At 35.7% G+C, this 25508-nt stretch overlaps 2 protein-coding genes, 1 long non-coding RNA gene and 1 other non-coding gene across 10 annotated transcripts; 1 reads left to right on the forward strand and 3 right to left on the reverse strand.

Moving 5' to 3' along the window:
- Positions 1 to 2043: 2043 nt before the first annotated feature.
- On the reverse strand, positions 2044 to 4249 carry LOC106370583. Of its 3 annotated transcripts, XM_022710467.2 has the most exons (7): positions 3473 to 4249; positions 3315 to 3329; positions 3055 to 3221; positions 2919 to 2968; positions 2470 to 2786; positions 2292 to 2376; positions 2044 to 2213 (listed from the first exon to the last, which is right to left on the reverse strand). In XM_022710467.2, exons 1-5 carry the CDS (start codon positions 3513 to 3515, stop codon positions 2708 to 2710), a joined length of 354 nt encoding a protein of 117 aa, XP_022566188.2. In that variant the 5' UTR covers positions 3516 to 4249; the 3' UTR covers positions 2044 to 2213; positions 2292 to 2376; positions 2470 to 2707. The 3 variants fall into 3 exon arrangements, 1 of the variants encoding a protein (XP_022566188.2); XR_007329008.1 differs by having other exon boundaries at positions 2865 to 2968; positions 3315 to 3898; XR_007329007.1 differs by having other exon boundaries at positions 2865 to 2968; positions 3055 to 3890.
- Positions 4250 to 13608: 9359 nt separating this feature from the next.
- On the reverse strand, positions 13609 to 19135 carry LOC106372228. Of its 5 annotated transcripts, XR_007329012.1 has the most exons (7): positions 18182 to 19135; positions 17936 to 18071; positions 17744 to 17823; positions 17493 to 17614; positions 17263 to 17387; positions 16802 to 16918; positions 13609 to 16687 (listed from the first exon to the last, which is right to left on the reverse strand). It is a non-coding gene; the product is annotated as an uncharacterized LOC106372228 (long non-coding RNA). The 5 variants fall into 5 exon arrangements; XR_007329013.1 differs by lacking the exon at positions 17744 to 17823; XR_007329010.1 differs by having other exon boundaries at positions 17936 to 19135.
- On the forward strand, positions 14381 to 14487 carry LOC125593563. Its single transcript, XR_007329466.1, has one exon. It is a non-coding gene; the product is annotated as a small nucleolar RNA R71 (small nucleolar RNA).
- Positions 19136 to 21019: 1884 nt separating the features above from the next.
- On the reverse strand, positions 21020 to 23589 carry LOC106372227 (probable inactive receptor kinase At5g16590). Its single transcript, XM_013812394.3, has 4 exons — positions 23447 to 23589; positions 21973 to 23293; positions 21581 to 21898; positions 21020 to 21508 (listed from the first exon to the last, which is right to left on the reverse strand). Exons 2-4 carry the CDS (start codon positions 23231 to 23233, stop codon positions 21234 to 21236), a joined length of 1854 nt encoding a protein of 617 aa, XP_013667848.1. The 5' UTR covers positions 23234 to 23293; positions 23447 to 23589; the 3' UTR covers positions 21020 to 21233.
- Between the last annotated feature and the right edge of the window lie 1919 nt (positions 23590 to 25508).

Consider the following 25508-nt stretch of genomic DNA (forward strand, 5'->3'; position numbering starts at 1 on the left):
AATCTTTTTTTTTGTAACCTAAGAGTTAACTAAATCTCATAACTACAAAATCCGAAGGAAATGAGTAGCTCGAGAAATTGCAAAACTGATATTGAGGTAAATGAATGATGTAACATTACATCAATATGTTCAAAGTAATGTAAGAGGAAATGGTATAGTGGCAGAGCTAGAAATATTTTCCACCGGGGTCAAGCTAATATAGTTATGTAATAGTATTAAAAATTAGTTTATTAAAATTTTATTAGCAGCTTTTTGTTATAATTTTTTTTAATCTAAAATGATGTATTGTATTAAAACCCCTATAAGCTATAGTTGTTTTCTATAAAATTAATATATACTAAGTACTAACATCTAAATCATTGGCATATATAGTATATAAGGTTTTATAATTTATTCACTTAAATTATTTATTTATGTAAGCTTTATTGATTTTTGTAGATAAAAATTGTAATCAAACAATGTTATAGAGTTATAAAACTTTTGTTTTGATCAACAGAGTTATAAAACTAAAAGCAATTGTAACAAGGAACAACTTATATACGGAAGAATGATTTTTTTTTCCTAAAGATTGTGCATAGCATATTAAAAACAAACAACTAACAGTTACAAAAAAAAAATAACTAGACAATTAAATGAGATAAAAAAAAATTGAATGGGGTGCAAAGTTAGCATTTGAACCTTTACCAAGGGGATCAATTGTTCAATCATTAACCAAACTAGGTCTTCTATCCGCGCTACGCGCGGATTATGTATTATTAAATTTAAGTTTTGATACTTTTTGGATTTTGTTAAAATTATAAATAGTTATATATATTATTCGACCAAAACTATAGAATGTGTGACAAAAAAATACATGGCAAGAGTTTGATGGGTGTGTTTTCTAAATTCTTGTTTCAGTGAACTTCTCTTAAAGTTAGCTTATGTGTTTAAATTGCATTCCGAAAGGTTGACCATACACAATGTTTTTCCTTCTAGGTATTCTAATAATAACTTTCATGCATTTTCAGAAGAAAATGACAAAGTATCATTACTTCGTAGTCCATTTGTGTTGTTAACTTTTATATGTTCTTTGTCAATGTTACTTACCGAATAATTTAGTTTTTTTCAAATATTCATTTTTATAAGTGTGTAAAACTAACATGTATTTCCTAAGTACGATAAAATGTGAGACTTCATTAATTTTCCCTCCATCAAAATTTCTCTATGTTGGCCTTTAAAGATAAAATAAGATATCGGTTATTATCCGAACCGAATCTGCCGAACCGAATTGAAAATTTTGATTTTAGGTTAGTTCGGTTTAGTTCGGAAACCTAAAAAAATTGGTTTTGGTTCGATAATCGGTTAGTTTGTTTTTTTTAAATTAAAAATACCAAACAATACCAAACCTTAATAAAAATTCCGAACCGAACTAACCAAAATCTGAACTGAAATAACCAAACTAATCCCAAAATAAAAAATTTTGATATTTTTTCGTAACCGAACTAACCACAAACCAAACCGATTATTTTGGTGATTCACTTCGGTAAGATTTTGGTCAACCGAAATAACGAACTAACCGACCGACCAAACCCACATGCCTCGATAAAATGGTAGTAACAATTAGTTTCAAGAGTATTAACTAATATTAAAAAAACTGTGAAATCATGTGTTCTTAAAGTATCATTTTCAGTAACTTATGACTCGTTAATTTATTCAAATTTAAATTCATTGGATATTTATCAAGGAAAATACTACTTCTTCTCTATTTTTAAAACTAATGTTACAGATTTTTTTAATTATTTAAACAATTTTTTTTAAAAAAAAACTGAACATCTGAAATATTCCATTGGAACAACAAAGATACACATGCAGTTACAAAGTCGCCGGAAAGGTATATCCCCAGACACTAAGAGCACCATTATCCTAGAGACCCTAAATGGGTTTCGTATTTTTTTTTAATACTTTTTAATTGTAAAAGTGAATTAAGAGACCGGATTAAGAGACCTTAAAATTTACGTGCTCCATTGAAAGTCTCTTATTTAAAAGTTAAAAAAAAAAATTTAATTAAACACCAAATTTTTTTGATTTTTCTTATTAACTTAAACTTTTTCTTAAAACATAGTAGATGCTAACTCTATATTCAAGTTCTTAGATTGAAAAACTTACAAAAGAACCAAGCACAAGGGGATTCACAGCATTTGGAGTTTTCACCACTTTGAGTTTGTTATCTGCGTCTGAAAGAAGAGGGATAACAAGAGTAAGGAAGGAGATAATAATAATTATCAAAACATGCAAAGACTAATCTTGCATACCTCGTTAAGCAGTGGTTCTCTATCTATGCAAGACTTAAATTTTACTCTTAGCATACTGAAAAGAGGCAATGCATCCCTCTGCAACCTGTATCAGTATATCAAATTTGTTTAGGTAACAACAAAAGAAAGGCTAGAGCCGTTGATGAAGAAGAAGTGAAAATTGTCTCAGCCACCGTACCGCCAAAGGCAGACGCAAATTCCTGCCGCTGTAACCGCAACACAAACGCTACATCGCTATCTTGATCCAACCTCACGCCTCTCCTCCTTCTCTCTTCAGACACAAGTAACCTCGAGATATCCTCTCTCTGCAACCTAGCTTGAAACGCCGTATCTCTGTTCCTGCTTGTTACCTTCTGATTAGAGTCTCTAGGGCTTGGCGTTTCCTTGGTTAGGAAATTAGCAGAAGCAGCAGCTCTCTATGCTTCCACTTCTTTAGGGAACATAAGCTGGATTGTGTTCCAAAGAACTGTATTAACCGTGCAGTATTTGCCATTTCTGCATGTTAAACACCATTGTTAGATAAAGTTCGAAGCTTTAAATCTCATTAACTCACAAAAGACAACAAGTCAGTACCAAATTCACCGCACAATGACAACTCTGTGGTGTTTGTTGTGTAGTAAGATGTACCTGTGTCCACAAGTTGTAGTACTTGGTTCATAACAAATCTCAAGACAAATCTGCAGAATCACAAAGCAAAGTTTCAATTTTAAGAACACTAATCAAGGAATAATGATGAAAAAGTTATCAAGATTCAGATTCGTACTGCACAAGACAACTCGTCTCGAAGCTTATCAATGCAAGGAAGCGCAACAGAAGTTGTGTTCTTCTCCTCTGGCAAGATCTTCTCATCCTTTTCTGCTCTCTTCTCTTCTTTTGTTTCTGATTTTGTCTCCTTGTTCTTTCTATTCTTCTTCTCTGCAGATCTTTCCTCTGAAACCAAAACAGAACAAAAAAAAAATCAATCTTTATCTCTAATTTAATGGATCTTAATGTTTCCAGAATAGAATCAATAATGGCAAGTACCTTCCCGTAACATATCTGCCGAGCAAACAAAAAAAAAGGCTAATGCTTTTAATCTCATATTCAAAAGTAAGAAACAACATCAAAGATCCAAACTTTAACCGATTAACAGAGTCAAAAAGAGGTATTTCGATACTTGATGAATTGGGTAATGAAGGAACCTGGCACTGAAGGATTTGTACATCTGCAAAGCTCCGTAGGCATTACCTTCCTCTACCACTTTCTTCAATTTGTCAACGGAGGAGGAGATGAAGCAACTGAGACGGCGGCGATTCCGGTGGTGGAAGTTTCGGAATCAAACCGAATCAGTCGAGAAAGAGAGATGAGAGAGAGACTGAGATGTCGCGTTAGGACGCGTGTACCGTAAGGGACGTCTCTTGTAGCGCTTAATTAAGCGACGTCTTTTGCATTATTAAGGTTTTTTTTTTTTTTTTTTTTTAAACGTAAGAGACGGGGCTTAGCACCCGCGATAATGATGCTCTAAGATTACAACCAAACTTAAAGCCATAAAAGATTTTGTTCCAACCAGAAAATGATAATGGATCCATATAGAAAGGCTTGAAACTTACAGACATAACCGGCTAAAAGCTTTACACACAAAGACTAAAAATTAACGAGGATGCCCCCGGCCAGCCATCGTTAACCGGTGAATTTTTTAAAATTCTAATTAATGTATTTTATTTAAAATTAAAATATAAGTTAAAATGCAAGAATATGAATAGTAAAAAACATAGAATTATAAAAAAGATATTTAAGTTTTTATGTGTAAAATTTATAAAGTATCATTCTCTCAAATACAAAGAGAAGATATATATCAACAATACTGAAAAAGTCCATACCGCTTATATAACTTGGAATACATTTTGTCAAATATAATTTAGAATAATTATCTAAAAATAAAAAAGTTTGGTGGATTGTTTGACATAATATTAATATATGTTCACAAATCTGTTCGGAAAGGCAAACCAATCATCAAAAGATTGCTCACATATCAGCAACGTAATCAGTCACGAACTTGTTTGAAACATGTATATACATCGCGCTAACTTTCGCCATATTGTGAGTTGTCTGTATAACTTTCTAATCCCTATAAGGAAAGGTTGATCCAAAATCTTTGTTCACTTCCAATCAACGAAACATTAAGTCCCGTCTTGTTGCCACTAATATTCAACCTTTAGTGAAATGCCAGATTCAAAATCGAGAGTGACCATGGTTCCTTCAGCCGTTCAGCGTTTGCACTTCCTAGTTTAGGGGGAAGCCACATTGAAGACAATGTGGGCATGTGCACCCATGATCTTTTCATTTTTTTTTATTTTGTGTGATAAAATGAGAGAAAAATGCTAGACAAAATAGAGAATTCTCTTTATTGCACCCACCATTTTGTTTTCCACACATTGTGCACCCAGAAAAAAATAAATCTAGATTCACCATAATGACTTTATTTAAATCCTAATTCAAATCAATGTAATATTTTATATGTCAATCAATTTCTAAGTGTTTCAATTCAAAGAGAATTCAGGTTCATACTTAAGCTAAATGCATTCAATGTAATGAAGTGATTTGATTAAGCTAACAAGACTCTAACACAATTAACTAGCAATTTTCAAGCAAATAGATAAAGGAGGAATCATGGGTGTGAGAATTTGATTTCAAATGACTAAGATTCAATCTAAAATGGCAAAGATTCAATCAACACAATTTTCTAAGTCTAGATAACAATTCTAAGCAAGTTCTTTGTCAAGACAAAAGCATATTTACTCTCATTGATCAAACATCAAATTTCTTTGGTTTGTGTCAATCAAGCAATCATTAAGAACAGATCATTCAACTTTCTAAACTCCCCTAACATCAAATGCCTTTGGTAGGGTAAGCTAAAAGCATGTTGAGTTGACTTAGACATTTCATCGAACACCTCCCGGGCAATGAAATGTCTAGATTTCTAATCTAAAATGGCCAACTCTAGATTAGCATTAAGGTCACTCAATCAAGCAAGGAAACATATTAATCTACTCTAAACATTCTAGATCATCAGTTAATCATCATAACTCATGAATCTAAAGATGACTACTCTCTCATTATCATGATAGACACTAAATCATTAATTGATCTGATCTAAGCAATCAAGTAAACACAAAAGAATATGATGAAGATTTGATCTTTCACCTAGAAGTGGCTTTTGATTAGATAGAAAACAAGATATGATCTATATGATCTAAGATTAAGTTTACAATGTATTTATACTAGCTTAGAAACAAAAGGGTAAAATGGTAAAATGAATGTTTTGGACCACGGCCTCGACCACCCGTTGCATGCGATCAAAGTCTGCGAAATCAGCCCACAAGCCGCGACATCCACATGTCGTGAACATGGCCTGCGAAACGCCCTAGACGAATCTGTCGTGACATAGCCGCGACCACCTGATGCTCCCGAATCGGGATGTTAAAATGGATGTTAAAATGGGAGTCCCGATGCTTACACGTCACGGCCTCCATACGTCACGGCCGCAGCTTGCGAAATCTCTTGGATGGTTTCGTCGAAACCTTGCCGCAACCCGCTGCTAGCCGCGAAGATCACTTGCGGTCTCCATGGTCTGTTGAAGCCATCACACGATCCATCTTCTCCGCCGCAAGTCCGCTTCTCTTGTCCACGCCATGAAGCCGCTCTGCATCTCGAGATTGGAGATCATGGTTGGTCGTCTCTGTCTCCCCTGCTTTGCTCCACCACGAAGCTCTCTGCCGCGGCTCCTCCACGAATCTGCAACTTTTCTCAGTTATGGCAAGACCAATCCCGAGCTCAATTGTCGTCGTTAGCTCTCACCGGTGCTCATCCTCGTCGTCTTGCTCTTAACCCGCCGTGGTAGCCGCCGGGATCGTCGTCAACCAATCCGGAGAACAATCGATCTCTCCAATGGTGGGTTTTGGAGATTTTGCAAGACAGGTCCCTGAACTTTTGATAACTCCGTTTCTGACCCCATACATTGTAAATTGCAACCATTACCTCACGATTTTGTTCCAAACTTCTCTAAAGTGCACTTTAGCCCTGTCAAATGCAAATGAACACACAAATGCAATATATACATCTAAATGTATATGAGATATCTAAGTCCCCCAAACTATTTTTTTACTTGTCGTCAAGTAAACTTTCAATATCAATTAAGAGAGAGATAATTAAAACTGGGAGCTATTAACCAAAAGACACACTTTTAACCTTCAATGTGACATCCTAAGAGAAACATAGCAAATAACATGATCAACTCTCTTAGTGCACTCTAGCTTCTCAAGGCATATCAAGATTTTTTTATCTCTACTCAAGTTGTAATGCCATTCAACCAACAAATTCTTTAGCGAACCCTCACATTTATTCAAACACACACACAAAGTGAATTCCTGCAAATGGATATTTGATCTCAATCATTTGGCTTGGTGAGAAAAGATGGTCTAATGTGAAGAAAGATGGATTTCAAATGCATATTTCTTTTATAGTGACTTACACTCAAGAATATGAGCAAGATCATTATGCAAAATTTATCTAAAAAAAGAAGCAATTCATGCATATAATGCCTTGTTCTCATCATTCTACCATTTTCCTAGATGATTTCAAGTTCTACCCCTTCTTTTCATCATTCCCAAACCCAAAACACACTCATTTTCATCTCCAACCCAATGAACACTCTCTTTTCTCTTCTTTGATTCAACCAACTAGGGACAATCTTTTTGATTTTTACTTAGCTCAAATCTTTCTTTTTCTTTTCCCCACTCATATATTGTTTGTCTTTTTTTTTCTTTTTTTTTTAAAAAGGGTTCTATTGATATTCTAGAGTTTTTTCTTTTGTAACTTTTTTTGTCCCTAGGAGTTTCTTTACTTTAAGCAATCTTTTTGATTCATTTTCTTTCACTCAATCTCTCTCATTCCCAAGATCATAAGAATTTAAACGCACAAACCCAACAACCATCCTAGAGGCTAACCTACATGAGGTCTTAATGCTAGTCAAAGATGAGAACAACCCATTGTCGCTCCTAATAATCTCAAGATTTTGCACATGACACGCTATCAATAAAAAACCTCACTCAATCAAATTAATGTTGACTTCAAAGAATGGTTTGGGTTAATGGGTATGAGAGTGCCGTTTGGGTTAACAAAGATTGGTACAAAGAGAGAAAGATAACCCAAATGTGTATAATATCCATGATCAAGTATGCAAATGTCCATATGCAAGAGAAATTAAGTTCATTAAGCCGTAGTTCATTTGGAGTTGGTTTCATGAACAATGTCAATCATCAAGCAAGCAACATATTTCAAGAAGAGTTTTCAAGGCTCGAAGCTTACAAGCTTTTTCAAGAGATGCTTAAGCTATTTGATATGTTTAGCTAGGATGCCAAATTGAGTTCTAGACATGTGTTCTTTACAAGGTTTCTCCCAATGCATGAATGTAATCTAAATGCTTCTAGACTCAATCCCAAAGATGCAAATGATGCAACTAAATGTTTTTTTTTTGTGATTTCGAATTTTTTTAATTTTTGTGAATTTTCAATGCAAATAATTATTCACAATGCAATGCATGAGACTTAATGACAAGTAGACAAAACAAAACACAATGTGAGATAGTAGACTCTCCCCCAAACTTATTTCACACAGTCCCTTGTGTGAGAATAAGCTCAAAGAAGTGATCTAAGGGAAAACATAAACATGATAACTAAGTATTTACAAAGGTGGAATGCACTTACTTGAAGTTGGCTGTTTTGAGAGAAGTGAAATGAGGAGAGAGGGCTTGTTGTCACCTTGGAATTTTCGACATGACCTTTGAGAATTTTTGAGAATTCTCCCAAACTTGTCGCTAAGCTTATTCAAACACACTGAATCAAGAAAAAGATATATAGAAATCCCCTATATATTATTTGAGAAGCATCACAACTTATTTTTATAGCCACATGTCGTCACTATAATGATTCTTAGAATCATTAGAAAAATATGTTGGTCCATCTAATTATATAATAAGTTTTTTTATTAAACTAACAATAAATTCATCATTAATGTACTTTATTATTTCCTTAAATAAAATTTATGGAATTGCCTAATGTGGCTAAAGTATATATGGCAATTAATGATTTTGAATAATAAAGATTTGATAAAAAATAGTTTATCTTCTATCATATTTGTTTAATTTTAAACTATTAAATAAATTAAACAACCACAATAACCATATAATAAAAATTTAGATTTTTATGTATATGTTATATTTTGAATTTTTACAAACGGCTATAAATTATTAAAACTGTTAAAAGTCTCACATTCAAATTTTATGATCCATGGTTTAAAATTTTTGTTATGACAAAATACAAATGATTACAAAAATTATATAAGTAAAAAGTCTAATTTAATTAATTATTAAGATTAATATATATATCGTTTTAAGTTAAACTATAAACCATATAAAATATAATATTTTAGTTTCAAAATTTACTTTGAACAATTTTTTTGATAAAAGTTTTCAACGATCATTGTCATTTTTTTTTTAAATTATAAATTACTAAAACTATTAATCCCATAGTGAAATTTTGTTATTAGTAATTAAAATTTTTTTCTATAAAAGATACAAATGATCAAAAAAACTATATGAGTAGAAATCATCATTTAATAGACATTAATATTAAAAGTATACTAAAATATATTATCTATGTTAGTATGATTTAAATTTAATAACATATTCTATCTATGTTAGTATGATTTAAATTTAATAACATATCCTATCAAATATTAAAAAAATATTTTTTGGATTAATAAAATTGATTTATATGTTCGCACCAATTTAATTATATATTTAATGGTTATTGACTTTTAATTATTTAATATATATTTATTATTTCATAATATGTAAAAATATTTAATACATAAAATAATTTATATATATAATGTTGATTCCGCGCAAAGCGCGGATCTTAACCTAGTATATTTTTTTTATACCGGCAATTACTGCCACGTGTCACTTTTATTTAAACGAAGTGTTTTGGTTTACTGATACGGTTGGGCTTTTACATTCCAAGCCCAGTGATAACATTTGATTCTTCGTCACTTTAGCTTCTTCCGACGAAAGTTCCAGAATCTGTGATCGACCGTAGCTTTTACGATTTCTTCTCCGTAACGGCGCATTGATTTCTACTTTGCTCCCAGGTTTTACGTAATTAACACATCCTCATTGATGTCGTCCTCATTGATGTCGAGTCCAATGAACCAGCGCGCCCGTCGTTCTAAACGATCCGCCTCGGGAAGAGGCACAAGACGAGAGGCTAATGGAGCTAATCAAGGAGCTCGATCGCCAGAAGAAAGCTCGAGAAGCCACCTAGAGTTTGAAATCGGATCTCCAAGCGCCGTTCAATCGGCTCAAAGCTCTTGCTCATGAGGCAATCAAGAAGCGCAACGAGTCCAAGCGAGAGCGAGACGAAGCCTTGAAGAAAAAAGAAGATCTATCAAAGGAGCTTGAGAGTATAAGTAAAGGCAAAGATGGTCGGTTTTGAAGAAGCTTGACGAGGCTTTGAGATCTAGAGATGGTTTGAAAACAGAGATTGAGACTTCGTCTCATATGTTGGTGAAGATATCTGGTAAAGTCAGCAGCTTTAAGAATTTCTCAAACGGAGGTCTTCTGAAGTCTCAGAAGTACACATGCCTGCCTTCTGTTGCCTATGAAGTTATCAAGCAGAACATGCTTATTCGTCGGAGGGTTTACTTTAGGTGTACTCGGCATATGCTCTTGGCTGCGTATATGCACAACAGCTAATATTCTATATAGTTGATCACACTAACAGATTGGTTTCATTAGTGCAATAATATCTGCTCTCCTTGAATTACATATGTCGATGTGTGATGTCACTTCTATCAACTAAATCAGATCAACAAGGCTAGAGCCTATAGTTGGAGCAGACCGATGATGAGGACAAAGCTTTGGAGGTGAGTTGAAAATAATCACTAATATGATATTTTCGCATTTTCCGCCTCTTTGTTGATTTACTTATTAACAAAGTTTTGTACTGTAAATGAAGCAAACTTGGAAGGTACTGGGTTGGAAATTCACTCAGCTCAACTCTGCTATGGAGGATGCGACCTCTCAGCTAAAAACAGGAGATACCCTCTATGGTTCAGCTCTAAGAACCGATGAAGTTAAGGTAAACATGAGTAATCACATTGTATATATTTGCACAAGTTATTGAGATTGAGTTTTCTGTTTAGCTAACTCTAATAATCTCCATTTATGACACAGTAGTCAAGCTGGATCGATATATGAGTCAATCGGGTCTTATAAGTGAACATAATTGCACAATAACATTTGCATTATCTTGAAGATCTTGTTGCAATTTCAGTATGGCCTTAAACTGAGTCTGATATGTGTTGGCTATTTTCTTGAGACCAGAGACTCATGTATGGATGTATGTAACTCAAGGAGAGCATATGGCATGTAGTGCATGTACACACCTGATAGACTCATGTATCGATTTGTGTTGGCTATTTGCTTAAATTGAGTCTGATCTGTGTTGTTTATTTGCTTGAGATTTTCAGTCTGATGGAACTTTGAAAGAAGCAACTATTCCTTATATGACAAAGGCCTTACAGGTAATACTTATGTTAAGATCTCGAAGTGGCCAATCTGTTTCTGTGAATGCATCTGATTATATCCAGTTGCACCTAACGAATATCGAAATTTAAGCAGATGGTAGTTGAATGCATAGAAGATGGTAGTTGATATACCGTTGGCTTTTGTGTTCATCGATTTATAGTTGCATCTATATTTTAGACAAACTTATTGTTTATTCACATTATCTCCCATTATTTGAACTCAATGTTAATTATTTTCGTACTTTTTAAGCTGGAAACTTATATTTACTAGGAAATAGACGAGGGATATTAGATACTCTGCTTCAAATGCGTACCAGATTTGTTTATTCAATGTTTGATATGGTGTAATGGAAGCCATGTTATGGTAATCGAAGCTCTGATAGGAAACTATGAACAAACCTTGTATGTTCTCTAACTTTTTTGAGTTTTGTTTCTATTATCATTTAAATTCCTTATTGGTGTTCTTGACGTATAAAACATTTATGATGAATGAATAAATATGTCCTTTTGCTTTCTGAGAAACATATAAAGTTCATTTGTTTCCAGCAAAAAAAAAAAAGAAATTTTTATTTAATTATTTATTGCAGCACTCGAGGAGAAATGTAGGATGTTGAAAACACTATTAGAGATGTTCATAACTGATAAAAGAATTTGATTGCATTTGGAAAAGAAAGAATATATTGTTTTCTCATGATGAACATTTACTTTTGCGGTGAAGCTAGCTAAGATTTGTAACGTTACTATTAATATTGGTTTTCACTTTTATATTTTTCATAAAGAGTCACAATAGTAAAAAAAAGAAAAAAAAAGATTTTAGAGTAGGTTTGTTAAAGATGGAAACGAAAATTACGAAGAGAAAAGAATATGTAGGAGATATTTGGTGTTCACAACATAAGAACTTCACCTAAGATACTGATATATTAATTATGAAAAGATTAAAATTTTGCTTATTTTTCAAACATCCCAATATAATGTTTCGAAAGTAAAATAAAATTAAAATTTCCTCATATTTTTCCTTATACGCCATGGAAAAATTGATACTACATGACAAAATCACTTTTAATTATATATTAATAGTTAAATCATGTCTTCCGATTATTGTACTAAAATAATTTTAAATAAATAGTATTAGAAACACTACATAAAAGATCAAAAATATTAATAAATATTGAAATCAAATTTCAATTAAAAGAATGTAATATTTCCGCGCGAAGCGCGGACAAACCACTAGTACAAAAGATACCATGAGATTTCCTCTTAAGTGAGCTTGTTTTAAGTCTCTAACTTGACTTTCCTTCCAATTGGCTAGTGAAGAGGAGAATATTTCCCACTTTCAAGAGTGATGGTGAGGACTTGAGAGAGAAGCTCTTGAAGCTTGATTGGATCATCTTGAAGCTGTGGAGTGATGATGGCCTTTGCACTTGAGAATGGTGTAGACTTTCCCTTGCATTTGATTTTGTACTCAATAGATCCATCCTTGAACTTTATTGGGTGAAGAGTGAGAGTGTATGGCATCATATCAAGAGGTGGAGGGTGAGGTTCTTTCATCATCTTCTTCTTGTCATGAGCAGCCTTTGTGGCTCTACTCACCTCCTCCTTTGTAGCACTTTCCAAATGCTCATCACACATCTTTTTAGAGGACTCTCCATCAATACCTTCTTTTCCACTAACAACCATTTCATCCTTGATCTTTTCAATGGAAGGTTCTCCACAAGTGATGGTTCCACAATACTCAACATTCATCACTGGAGACTTAATTTGGATAGGAGACAGCTTTGTTCACATTGAGGAGTGTGACCTTCTTGTTGGTAAAGTCAATGCAAGCTCCTACTGTTGTGAGAAATGGTGTGCCAAGGATCAATGAGACTCTCTTCTCAGTTGCCATCTTCAAAACAGTGAGTTCAATAGGAATGGTGCAAGCTCCAATCTTCAAAGGAAAGTTCTTGATGAGACCAATTGGAGTAGTAGAAGAGGAGTCCCCAAACATTAGTAAGGATGTGTTTGGCTCCTTGTTTTCAATCCCATGACTCTTCACCATCGCCATTGAGATCACATTCACACTTGCACCAGAATCAACAAGAGCATCATCAAGTGTGAACTTACCAAGGGAGCAAGACAGGGTGAACTTCCCTTGGGTTTTTAGTTTGGGCAGGGACTTTGGTGTGATTTGTGGATCAAGCTGCATAGTAGAGATGTCTAGGAGCTCTCCTACTTCTTCTTTGTGAGCTAGAATGTCCTTGATGAGCATCATTTCGACATGATCATCATGCATATTTGATATTGCTGGAAGCTTGACTCCTACAACACTCATGTCTTTTCTGAACTTGGAAATCACCTTCTTTTGAGCTTTGGTGAGGACTCTTTGTGGAAATGGGAGCTTATCATAAGGTGACTGCTCAACCTCAGTGGTTCCTTCCAACTTAACTTCCTTTAGCTTCTGCACAGCCTCTCATTCAACTTGTTTCTCAGCCTTGTGCTCATCTCTTTTCAGAATCTCTGCTGTAACCTTCAGTTCAGCTTGTGCCTTAACCCTCTCCATAGCCTTGTGTTCAGTCTTATCCACAAGCTGTGCTGCAGCCTGGGAAACAAATTATGTTCTATACAAGAGGCTTTCAATCTGATCCACCTCTTTCTCGTGATCACTCAACTCAATCTCAGAAGAAGAAGTAGAGAGGATAACATTGCAATACTCTTTGGGATTCTGCTCTGATTTCTCTGGTAGAGATCCCATTGGGCGCTTGGAGGTTGAAGGCATAGAGGCAAACTGATTCTCCAAAGCCTTGAAGTGAGAGGCAAGGTTTGAGAATTTGTTGTTGAGATCATTGTAGCTTCCATCAACTTTTGTGTGAAGGTTCTTCAACTCATATCCAATGTGCTTCTCACTTCTAGTTTGAGACTCCAAGATCTGTTTCAACATTGCATCAGTGTTACTTTCTTGTGGAGCAGAAGTAGAAGATCCGACTTGGCCTTGTGTAGACTGATTTCCTTTGGAGGAGAAACTTTGAGAGTAGTTTTGGCTAGCTTGGTAACTTCCTTGTTGGTTGTTGTAGAAGAGCTTTTGCTGGTAGTTGTTTTGGTATTGAAAGTGAGGCTCCTTTTTGTACCATGTCCCATTAGCATTAACGAAACATATCTCTTCTTGACCTTCTAGACCATCAACTTCATTAACCACAACTATCTTCTCTTGCTTATGTTCACCAACAAAGTTTACTTTCTCTTGTTTGGCTCTGTCTGAAAGAAACAAATCCATCTTATCTTGTAGAGCTTTCAACTCTCTCTTTGTGTTCTGATCATCTCCTCCACTATCTATATTGCTCCTGTCATGGTTATCACTTAGACTGACTCACTCTGAGCCATCTTCTCTAAAAGCTCCTCAGCATCTACTTCATTTCTCCCCAAGAAAAAACCATTGCTAGCAGTATCCAGTTGGCTTATAGAAGGTACTGAGCAGACACTCCTTGGTGAAACCATGATGTGGGCATTGAGACCAGTAGCTTCTGAACCTTACCCATGCTTCACTAAAACCTTCAAGATTCCTCTGTTGAAATCCAGAGATCTCATTCATAAGTTTGGCAGTCCTTGAGGTAGAGAAGAACTTGTTGAGGAAGGCTTTCTTGAATTCATTCCAAGTGGTGATAGAGTCAATTGGAAGGTTTTTCTCCCATGTGTGAGTTTTGTCTCCCAAAGAGAATGAAAACAATCTCAGCTTGAAGGCATCTTCAGAGACACCATTTGTTTTTGACAAACCACAGTACTTGTCAAATTGATCCTGGTGATCAAGTGGATCCTCCAAAGCAAGACCATGATACTTGTTGTTCTCTATCGTGTTGATCAAGCTGGATTTGATCTCAAAGTTGTTGTTCTCCATAGCTGGTGCCCTGATACCCAGCCTACTCCCATGGATATTGGGCTGATCATAGGTGCCAATAGCTATAGGTTGGCGCTGATTCCCCTCCATCTCAAGCTCAACTATGTCCAAATGAGCTTTCCTTTCTTCTTCTCTTCTTTGCAATCTCCCTTTCAAAAGCTCTAATATCTTCAACTCCTCAAGTTCATGCACCTGACATTCAAAAGAGCTAGGAGAGAGAATCAATAACTAGATATAAGAAAATAAGATTTAGTCTCAAGCAAGTACCAAATCTCAATGTCAAAATCAACTTAGAATTGGCAACGACGCCAAATTTGATACGGACTTTATTTAAATCCTAATTCAAATCAATGTAGTATTTTAGATGTCAATCCATTTCTAAGTATTTCAATTTAAAGAGAATTCAGGTTCATACTTAAGCTAAATGCATTCAATGTAATGAAGTGATTTGATTAAGCTAACAAGACTCTAACACAATTAACTAGCAACTTTCAAGCAAATGGACAAAGGAGGAATCATGGGTATGGGAATTTGATTTCAAATGACTAAGATTCAATCTAAAATGGCAAAGATTCAATCAACACAATTTCCTAAGTTTAGATAACAATTCTAAGCAAGTTCTTTGTCAAGACAAAAGTTCATTTACTCTCATTGATCAAACATCAAATTTCTTTGGTTTGTGTCAATCAAGCAATCATTAAGAACAAATCATTCAACTTTCTTAACTCCCCTAACATCAAATGCCTTTGGTAGGGTAAGCTAAGAGCATGTTGAGTTGGCTCAGACATTTCATAGAACACCTCCCGGGCAATGAAAATATCTAGATTTTTAATTTAAAATGGCCAACTCTAGATTAGCATTAAGGTCACTCGATCAAGCATAGAAACATATTAATCTACTCTAAACTTTCTAGATCATCACTTAATCATCCTAATCATCCTAACCCATGAATCCAAAAATGACTACTCACTCATTATCATGGTAGACACTAAATCATTAGTTGATCTAAGTCTAAACATGATTAATGATCAAAGCAATCAAGTAAACACAAAAGAATACGATATCTTTCACCCAGAAGTAGCTTTTGATTAAATAGAAAACAAGATATGATTTAAGATTAAGTTTACAATGTATTTATACTAGCTTAGAAACAAAAGGGTAAAATGATAAAATGAATGTTTCGGACCACGGCCACGACCACCCGTTGCCCGCGATCAAAGCCAGCGAAATCAGCCCATAAGCCGCGACCTCCACGTGTCGTGAACATGGCCTGCGAAACGCCCTGGACGAATCTGTCGTGACACAGCCGCGACCACCTGATGCTCGCGATGCTTACCTGCGGTTGATAACTTCACGTCGCGGCCACAGCTTGCGAAATCTACTAAATGGTTTCGTCGAAACCTTGCCGCAACCCGCTGCTAGCCGCGAAGATCACTTGCGGTCTCCATGGTCTGTTGAAGCCATCACACGATCCATCTTCTCCGCCGCAAGTCCGCTTCTCTTGTCCACGCCATGAAGCCGCTCTGCATCTCGAGATTGGAGATCATGGTTGGTCGTCTCTGTCTCCCCTGCTTTGCTCCACCACGAAGCTCTCTGCCGCGGCTCCTCCTCCACGAATCTGCAACTTCTCTCAGTTATGGCAAGACCAATCCCGAGCTCAATTGTCGTCGTTAGCTCTCACCGGTGCTCATCCTCGTCGTCTTGCTCTTAACCCGCCGTGGTAGCCGCCGGGATCGTCGTCAACCAATCCGGAGAACAATCGATCTCTCCAATGGTGGGTTTTGGAGATTTTGCAAGACAGGTCCCTGAACTTTTGATAACTCCGTTTCTGACCCCATACATTGTAAATTGCAACCATAACCTCAAAATTTTGTCCCAAACTTCTCTAAAGTGCACTTTAGCTCTGTCAAATGCAAATGAACACACAAATGCAATATATAAATCTAAATGCATCCTAAAATGACTTGTATAAACTCAAATGAGATAGCAAAAACTTATAAATGCATGAGATATCAACCACTGAGTTTAGCACGTCTAGCGATGTTCATGAACACTACTTCAAGAGTTGCAAAGCCGGCTGTGTATGTCCCAGATTCCAAACTAAGATTCTCTATTTTCTAGATCCTTGAAAAACCTGTGCGGAGGACATGATACTGAAAATCACAAGTAGTTGAGACCCTAGAGTTGATATATGTTATATTTTTACCGTAAGAAATCTCTTTGTTGTGGGGGATTAAAAATAGTCATGAAAAACATTGTTTTCATCTGTTGGTCAACTTTCAAGTGCTGTAAATAATAGTTCTTGTTGAGGGAATCAAACATAACAAATCTTTTTTCCGACTAAGGATCCTTTGGGTAACACATTGCTTCTCTCTAAGAGCTTTGCTATTGTTGATGTAGTAAACATAGTTAAGTTTGCGAGAGACCATTATATTTCAGTTTAAATAATACAATCAAAGATTAAGCATAATTGTTTACCAATAAATTTGTTTTCTTCAGCCTTATTATGATGGTGAGTTGGGCTCTCTCCTCACGAGAACATAAACCAGCCTAGGCAGCTCGGCGTTTTCTACATCATTAAGACCTTTGTTTCCAAGGAAGACCTTTTCACATGAGTAACATGAAAAAATAAACAGATAAGTTTGGGAGTAATGTATACACACAACACATATAACAAAATGAACAACAAACGCCTCAGAGCATATCACCTTGTTCATGGCAGGATCATCGCACACAATATTTCTGGGCCAAGGAGTACCGTAGTGGATATTCTAGACTTCTTCAGGAACTGGTGCAGTCTCAACTAAACCATTGATATTAACCTTGAATTCTTTATGATCCCACGACGTCCAGGAAAAGGAAATGTAAGTATGTTCAATAGAGCAGACATTTAGGTATAAAGGAGCGAGGATTAAAAAATGAGGCTCTGCAATCCTAACAAATACTAAGTTAAACTTACTCATGTTGACCACACGTCTGGAGGAATCCTGCACAAGTTATTTCAGCCAAGTACAGCCCTAAATAATTAGATTTTCCATCCTGAAAGTTCTAATGAGTAGTTCAGGCATGCATCTTTAGCCTCTAAGGTAGAAGATTCATATAAGCAATGCAAAGCTTTAAAGGAAGATAAATATAGTTACACTTGATGTACCTTTGGAGCTTGGAATCCTTTGGTTCCTGATTAGATGGAAGAAAAATTCACTCATTTGCTTGTCTTCTACACAAACGATTGCTTCTTGCAGTATAGTCCGTGATAGATGCATTGAATCCTCATGTTTCATAGTAATCTATTTGTATAAAAGTTACAGCAATCGGTGGAAAGATTAAAAGTTACAGCAATCGGTGGAAAGATTAAAAGTTTCTTATGGAATGATTATTTGTGTATATGAAAAGATACCATGTAAACGTGATCCCTGGAAAGAGATGGACACTTCCATTACAGATAATACAAACATACAATCAAATCAGGGGAAGTGGGGAGATAGAGCCATTAGATGTTGAACTTAAAGAAAATGAATCAGACCATTTTGAATATTTGTAGCCCATCAATTATAACCTTGTCTGATCCAAACTTGTAATCTCGCCTTATGACAAAAAAAAAAACAAAGCTCAATCAAATTTTGGGAATTCGAAAACAACCAGATAAAAAATAAAATGCGGGCCTTAACAACATCGTATGACCTCAAATATAGAAGCAGCTTCTCCGGCTGATAAAGCTTGTTAATATGAGAGATCGTCACAAGGAATCCCTAAAATTCATCACAACCAAAGAAAATAATCTAGAAGGCTATGTAATCAGGTTAACAGAGATAAGAGAAGGAAGATACACCATTGAACGTTTACTCCCAACAATCCTTCGACGGCGCACCAATAGCTTTTCCGATTTATCCAGGGAGATAGCTATTGTGGCTGGTGAAGATGTTGATGGTAGAGGAAGACTGGAGTAGCGAATTCTTCACCGGAGAGGAAGAGATGGATATGAAAGAGAAGAGGCCATAGCAGCATAAGCTTTGGAGGAGAGGAGATTGCGAATCCGCAAGGCCTTGGGCTTTTTTATGGCCTATAAAAAAGGAACATCAATCTCCATCGTTACAGAAAATGAATAGGTATCATCTTGCGAAGGAAACTGAAAGGATTTTTTAGAAAATTTATTGCTGAGATACTATATACTCGTGTTTCAATGGCATAATGGAAAAAAGCGATTCCAATGCAATTAAGCTGAAGTGACATATCTTACTGTTTTCATTGGTTGATTTAATATACATATGTGGACAGATTCAATGGAGCTCATGTTCCTTTTTACTTATTGTTTGATCTTCCATTTTACACTAATAAAATGAACAGGTGGTTAATACTCATGGGGTCAGCTGACCCCCCTCCTCCTTGACCACCTGCGCCACTGCATATATGTGTAGTCGTGTAGAGGTGGTTAAAGATCAGAGTAATGCATGCCAATTATTTCCCCCACTGCATTATGTTTTACCAATGCTTCTACTTTTTATCGTTGGCATAATTATAGACATAGACACCGAGAGAAACCGCGTCCTGTCCTCTTTTGGTGAGGTGGCCATGTTGCGTTCCATGCCGGTCTCAAGCAAACTTTTAAACATTTCTCTTAGAAATCTCACGAGAAATATATGTTTTCAAGCATCACGAGTATATGTATAATTGTTTTTCTATACATATATATACATGCATAGCATCTATGTTTTCGTGATCGAACATTTGATGGCACCTCAATTAGTTTATTTTCCCAGCTCAATTAGTTTATTTTCCCAATTAGTTTATTTTCCCAGCTCATTGGTATATACTAGTATGGCTGTTAATTTTTCTCATATACGATAAGAAGAAGTCATAATCATATTCGGCAACCATGTTCACTTTAAAAAAATATATATAAGGAATAAATGATCGCTTGATGATTTTATGAGCTGGAAAAAGTTAATAGTATGATTTCACGGAAACTGAACCACTAGTTGTAAAGGCTGCAATATTTTTATGGACTTGACAGGGTAAGCATAAGATTAGATATGTGGCATTTTCTTGGGCAAAGGTATTTGTCTCAATTAAATAAAATAAATACACTTACTTGTACACACATGTGCATGTGAACCCACATGGATATGAGGTAGAACAAAAGAAAAAATGTTGCATCCATGACTAGGTGCAAAATGATTTCTGCCACAAAATATTAAAAGCTACGGTTCTAACATCTACCTAAACATAGTTAACTTCTTTAGTAAATGCTACAACAACGAGACAATTTAAGAGTTTCATAAATTGTTTGGGATGTCGATGAATCCAATTAGAAAATAAATAAAAGAGTTAACAAGTAAGAGTAATCATAAAAACTTTATAAGAAAAGACAGTAAAGTAATCATTATGCTTGAGAAACCTAGCTGATTACGATAAACTTGATGTAACTTTAATGATATGAAAATTGACAGGATCGACCAAACATTTTAAGTGTTGATGTGGAGGTATCAACTCCCATCGATCTTGCTTAAAGTTCCAAACTAAACGATAATCAACAACTTGTTCTTAACAACCTTTGTTCCATATAAGACAAGTATATTGTAGATAAATGATGCTCTCAAATAATTATCTCATACACTAAGTCCTCAACTGTTTTCTGAGACTCGTTTGAAATCTACTTTAAATGGCAAAAGAAAAGTTAAATAAACTTATGTTTTAAATATGGCCTTACCAAATCATCTTTTTTTTTGAATTTGAATCTGAAAGGTGGGTAGCTAAATTTGCAGACTCAGCTAAGAACTTGAATAGACCCGTTACCTAAAGTTACCTGGAGCCGTTACCTAAAGTTTTACTTATTACATGGACTTTGTAATATCTATTTAGATACTTAGTGTTAGAACAAGATTATTGGTGTATCTTAGGTAGAATCTTAAAGGAGGACCACAAAAATTGTAAAACCGAGGAGAAAAATTTGTTAATTAAGTGACATTTTCTTTTGGTCTTTGTACTGTTTGCGGGCTTCACTGACGCGTGGCGGTCCGCGTTTGGTTCATTTTTCTTTCATTTTTATTTTTTTTAGATCAGAAAAAAAAAAGAAGAAAATTTAAGAACCCCGGTAATGATGTTAGTCACCTTTAAAAACATAACTTGAAACTGAAGAAAGGCAGAAACATTGAACTTTAGCCCTTTTGATAAAGGGTTTCTTTCTTCATGCCATTTTATTGCATAGTCGGTTTGGTTAGAGAGCAGGAGTCAATAATAGGTCTGAGAGAAATAAATATATATTTTTTGAATCCACACTTTAGCAATGATATATTTAACAGCTGATAAACCCCTTTCAAAACTAATTAAAATTAAGAAGAAAAAAACATTGAACGTATTTTTCAACTAAACTTCAACAAACTATCTAAACGAATTCAAATTCAGACCAACAATTTTGAAAATCGATCAATTTAAACCCCACCTCGAAAAAATCAATCAGACAAAGGACCTGGTGAACCAGATGAACGAGAAACCTCCTCAATGAGCCTCGTGACTTCAGGCATTGAAGGACGACTATCTGGATACTGAGCAGTGCAGCTTATACCAATCTTCAAAAGCCTGATCATATTCTCATTATCCCCATCTTGATACCTTGTGAGCTCTGGATCAAACACATCTGAAGTAGATTGTTGTTCAGTGATCGACGAAACCCATCTCGGTAAATCTACTCCCTCTTCGCTTAACTGCTGATGCGTTGGAGATTTCCCTACAAAACAAAATTCAATCTTTAAATCACATTTTCACCAAAAATACAGTTAACAAGATCTATGTGGTGTACCTGTGAGTAGTTCCAGAATGAGAACACCAAAGCTGTAAACATCAGCCTTTTGAGAGATTCTACGAGCATCGGTTACTTCAGGAGCACGGTAACCTTCAATACGGTTAGGCGTAGACGTAGGACTGATCATAGGGGCAAGACAGTAATCAGAGACCTTAGCCTCGTAGGATTCAGACAAGAGAATGTTAGAAGACTTAATGTTCCCATGAGACGTTGTCGCGTCACGTGAATGAAGATAACTAATAGCTCTCGCCGCTCCTAAAGCTATACCAGCTCTCGTTTCCCAATTCAACGGACTTCTACCACTTCCTTTGTTCCCTGTCAATCCCAAAAGATTAACTTATCTATGACATCACTAAAACAAACATTCAAAAGTTAAAACGTTTTTGTACCGTGTAATAACGCGGACAAGCTTCCTCTCGACATGTACTCGAACACAACGAGCTTCTCGTCGCGGCTGAAGTAATAAGCGATCAACGTCACGAGATTCACGTGGCTGATCGATCCAAGAGCCTGCATTTTCTCTCTGAACTCCTTCTCAGGCACCACCACGTCTCTCAACCGCTTCACAGCCACCACCAGTCCGTGATCGAAACTCGCCTTGTACGAGGATCCGAACGTTCCTTTACCGAGAACCTCCGCGGACGCCTTCAGCAATCCGTCGAGATCGAATTGCCCGAACGATTTCACGAAAAAGGTTAGATCTTTACTCACCGGTGCACCAGACGACGGCGTAGCCACCGGAGGAGGGACGTTAGCCACCGTCGACGTTTCCTTTGCTGATGAGGCTGGGACGGGAGCTGCTGCTTCGATGTTTCTCGACTCCACATTGTTCTCTTTCTTGTTCTTCTTTCTGCAGAGACAGAACAGGAGCAAGAGGAGTAAGATAAGCCCCAAGACACCCGCAATCACTATTCCGACGATGGCTCCGGCTGATAACTTATCGCTTTTGCCTTTTCCGGTAGTCTCAGTCCCGTTTCCGGTGACGGAGCAGGCGGCTAACGGCTTACCGCATAGAGAGTTACCTTCAAAAGCGGTTATGGGCATACCGGATAACTGATCCGGTATCGACCCGTTTAGCTGATTCGACGACACATTGAACTGTTGCAACGGGATCTTAATCTCAGGGATCGGACCGGTGAGCTGGTTATCTTCCAAGTAAAGAGTAGCTAACCGGTTCGCCGAATTGACGTTAACCGGGATCGAACCGGAGAAGTTGTTCTGCGCAAGGTTGATTCGAATCACGTTAGGTAAAGTGAAGAGAAACGAAGGAATCTCGCCTGAAAACGCGTTTCCTTGGAGGTAAAGGTAACGGAGTAGAGTCAGGTTAGCGAAATCCGGAGGGATTGGACCGGTTAAGGAGTTAAACCGGAAAGATACGGTATGGAGCTGGGTTAAGTTTCCGATTGCGATTGGTAGTGGTCCAGATAAACCCACGCCGGGTAACCGGAGAGCTGAGACCCGACCCGCATCGCATTGGACTCCTCCCCAAGTACACGGCGGCGCGGTTAGGTTCCAGAGTAAAGGACGGCCGTGGACGCCGTCACGGAGAGCGATTAGTGCTCGTCTGTCAGCTGCTAGATCTGATGTCACGGTGGCGAGAGAGAGTAGGAAGAAGAAAACGGAGAGACCTAAAGTGGTCTTGTTCTTCATCTTCTTCTTGCCAAAAGTTTAATCCTTTCGGACAGTGGTTGGCTCTCTCTATTTCAGTGCCTGAAATCGAGTAGGAAAATGAGTTTAAAGAGATTTTGTCGGAAAAATCTTTGTATGTTTTTTGACTGCGTGTAGAACAGTGTTTAGAAAGAGAAAATCACGGAAGAAAATCCTACTTTTCTCCCTCTCTAATAGTCCAATGTATCTATATACCTGTATATCTCGCCGGCTATATCAGAAGATGATGAAGGAAGAGAGAGAGAGAGAGAGAGAGGCACTAATTCAGTTCAGTCTGCTGTGAATGGAAAGAAAAGGTTATTTTTTGAATTTTATCTTTTACTGAAATCTAGAGAATCTCTCTTTTAAATATTCTTTATTTTATTTAAAGCAAGAAAATTATCAAAAAATAATTTTGTTTCCTTTGTTTTTTTTAATTCTTATTGTGTAATATATCATTTTTTATCAAACCATGTAATATATCATTTATGTATATCTATATATATATATAAATATATTTGTCTCTCTCCTAGGCTATCCACGTGGAAAGTCACTCTCTGACATGCCGACAATTGTCTCTGGGTTTTATTTTTTTGGCTGGGCTTGAGTTTAACTTTGGGCTTATACTATGAACAATTGACAGGGCTTTTTACTCTTTAATATTATTGAATGTGTTAATTATTTCTTAATACATAGTACATAAAAAAAACACACATTACGATATGGACGTTATATTATCATGTAAGCAATCTTTACCCTATGTACCTTGTGATAATTTATAAAGTAGCAACGAATTTTAAGTATATAAACAGTCAACAGCAGTGTGTTGAATATTATATTCATATGATTTAAAAGCCTTTATAAATTTTTATTTTTAAACATACACCAAAAACTTTACGAAAGTAAATATCCATTCAGGTTCTCAACCACTTCAAATACCACCAACGCCAAAAAAATTTAATCAAGTACACGAAAACTATAATATATTTAAAACTACAATAAATACATTAGTTAATGAAAAATCTTTTTTAAAAAATATTATGGATCATACATAAATATTAAGAGAAAGGTGTAAAAGGAAATAAAAGTAACAATAACTTGAAGAACAAAATGTATAAGACTGAGAATATTTATGATTTGTGGTCTAAGATATATTCAACTTATTGTCCTAATCAAGGTGGAATAAACATTGAATAATATTTTTTAAAAAATTATATATACATAGAGATATTTTTAGTGGTAGGGTATATTTATAATTTCCAATATTTGGTCAAATAAAGAAAATAGAAATAACCATGAAAATAAAACTACTTTAAATAACTTAATCAAAACAACAACTACGTACAACTAAACCCGATGAACGTCCCAACCTCAAAAGAAAGATGATATAAGAGCAAAAATCCCAAGACATGATATATAGTTTTGTACTAACAGCTTACCAACCAATTTAATTTACATAGTTCATTCAACAGTAATCAAATCAAGCAAATATCCCTAATCAAAGCAAATACTGGTAGTTTCATAGTCTATTTAGTATTCAGATACATTAACATGTACAATATTTAAGTAATATGTATATTTTTATATGATACAAATTTATATTAAACATTCATTCTAACTGTTTAAATTGTTTAAAATATAGGGAGGTCCAGGGAGATTTATATTAATGAAGGTAGTAAAATCCAGAGAGATTTATATATTTAAAATAGTAATAAATGTAAAATCCAGGGAGATTTGAAATTTTGAACAATGTTATTCGACCCAAAAATAAATGGTATTGATAGGCCTCAAGTTTAGTTTCAGCCCAGGTAATAGATATTATAGTAAAGCTAGTTGTAGATCGTGAACCTATCTCATATTGATAGCCCATAAAATTTATTCATACAAATTATAGAGATTGGGGTTTTATTCGAATTATTATTTTGAAGCCCATTTGATTGCATGGGGCATACTACTCAACGAGCATATGTGGACGAACAAAAGTAGTAAATGCCAAATGGTTAGTAAATGGGTGGACCATTTACTGGCGTGGAGTATTGGTGGGACGGGACCTGCTAGGGAAATGTCTAGGATGGTCTATTGGATCAGGAGCAGGAGTTGGAATCTGGAGGGAACCGTGGCTCTCAATTGTTTGAACCGAAAATGATGTGTTTGTCGGATTCAAATGAAGAATTTAAGAAATAGATTTCTTAAATTCTTGAGGCTTAAGAGAAATCAACATAGAAATCAAATAGAAAATGAACATAAAAAAAATTTATTGATTAAAGATTATATTACA

Source organism: Brassica napus, chromosome C9 (assembly GCF_020379485.1).
Source record: "Brassica napus cultivar Da-Ae chromosome C9, Da-Ae, whole genome shotgun sequence".
Lineage (NCBI taxonomy): Eukaryota > Viridiplantae > Streptophyta > Magnoliopsida > Brassicales > Brassicaceae > Brassica > Brassica napus.

Coding starts and splice junctions, on each gene's coding strand:
- LOC106370583 (XM_022710467.2), bottom strand. CDS start 3,515: ATGCCTACGGAGCTTTGCAGATGTACAAATCCTTCAGTGCCAG. Junction 2,969..3,054: donor GAGACGAGTTGTCTTGTGCA/GTACGAATCTGA, acceptor GTGATTCTGCAG/ATTTGTCTTGAGATTTGTTA. Junction 2,787..2,918: donor ACTACAACTTGTGGACACAG/GTACATCTTACT, acceptor TTTAACATGCAG/AAATGGCAAATACTGCACGG.
- LOC106372227 (XM_013812394.3), bottom strand. CDS start 23,233: ATGAAGAACAAGACCACTTTAGGTCTCTCCGTTTTCTTCTTCCTACTC. Junction 21,899..21,972: donor CTTGTCCGCGTTATTACACG/GTACAAAAACGT, acceptor TGGGATTGACAG/GGAACAAAGGAAGTGGTAGA. Junction 21,509..21,580: donor CATTCTGGAACTACTCACAG/GTACACCACATA, acceptor TTTGTTTTGTAG/GGAAATCTCCAACGCATCAG.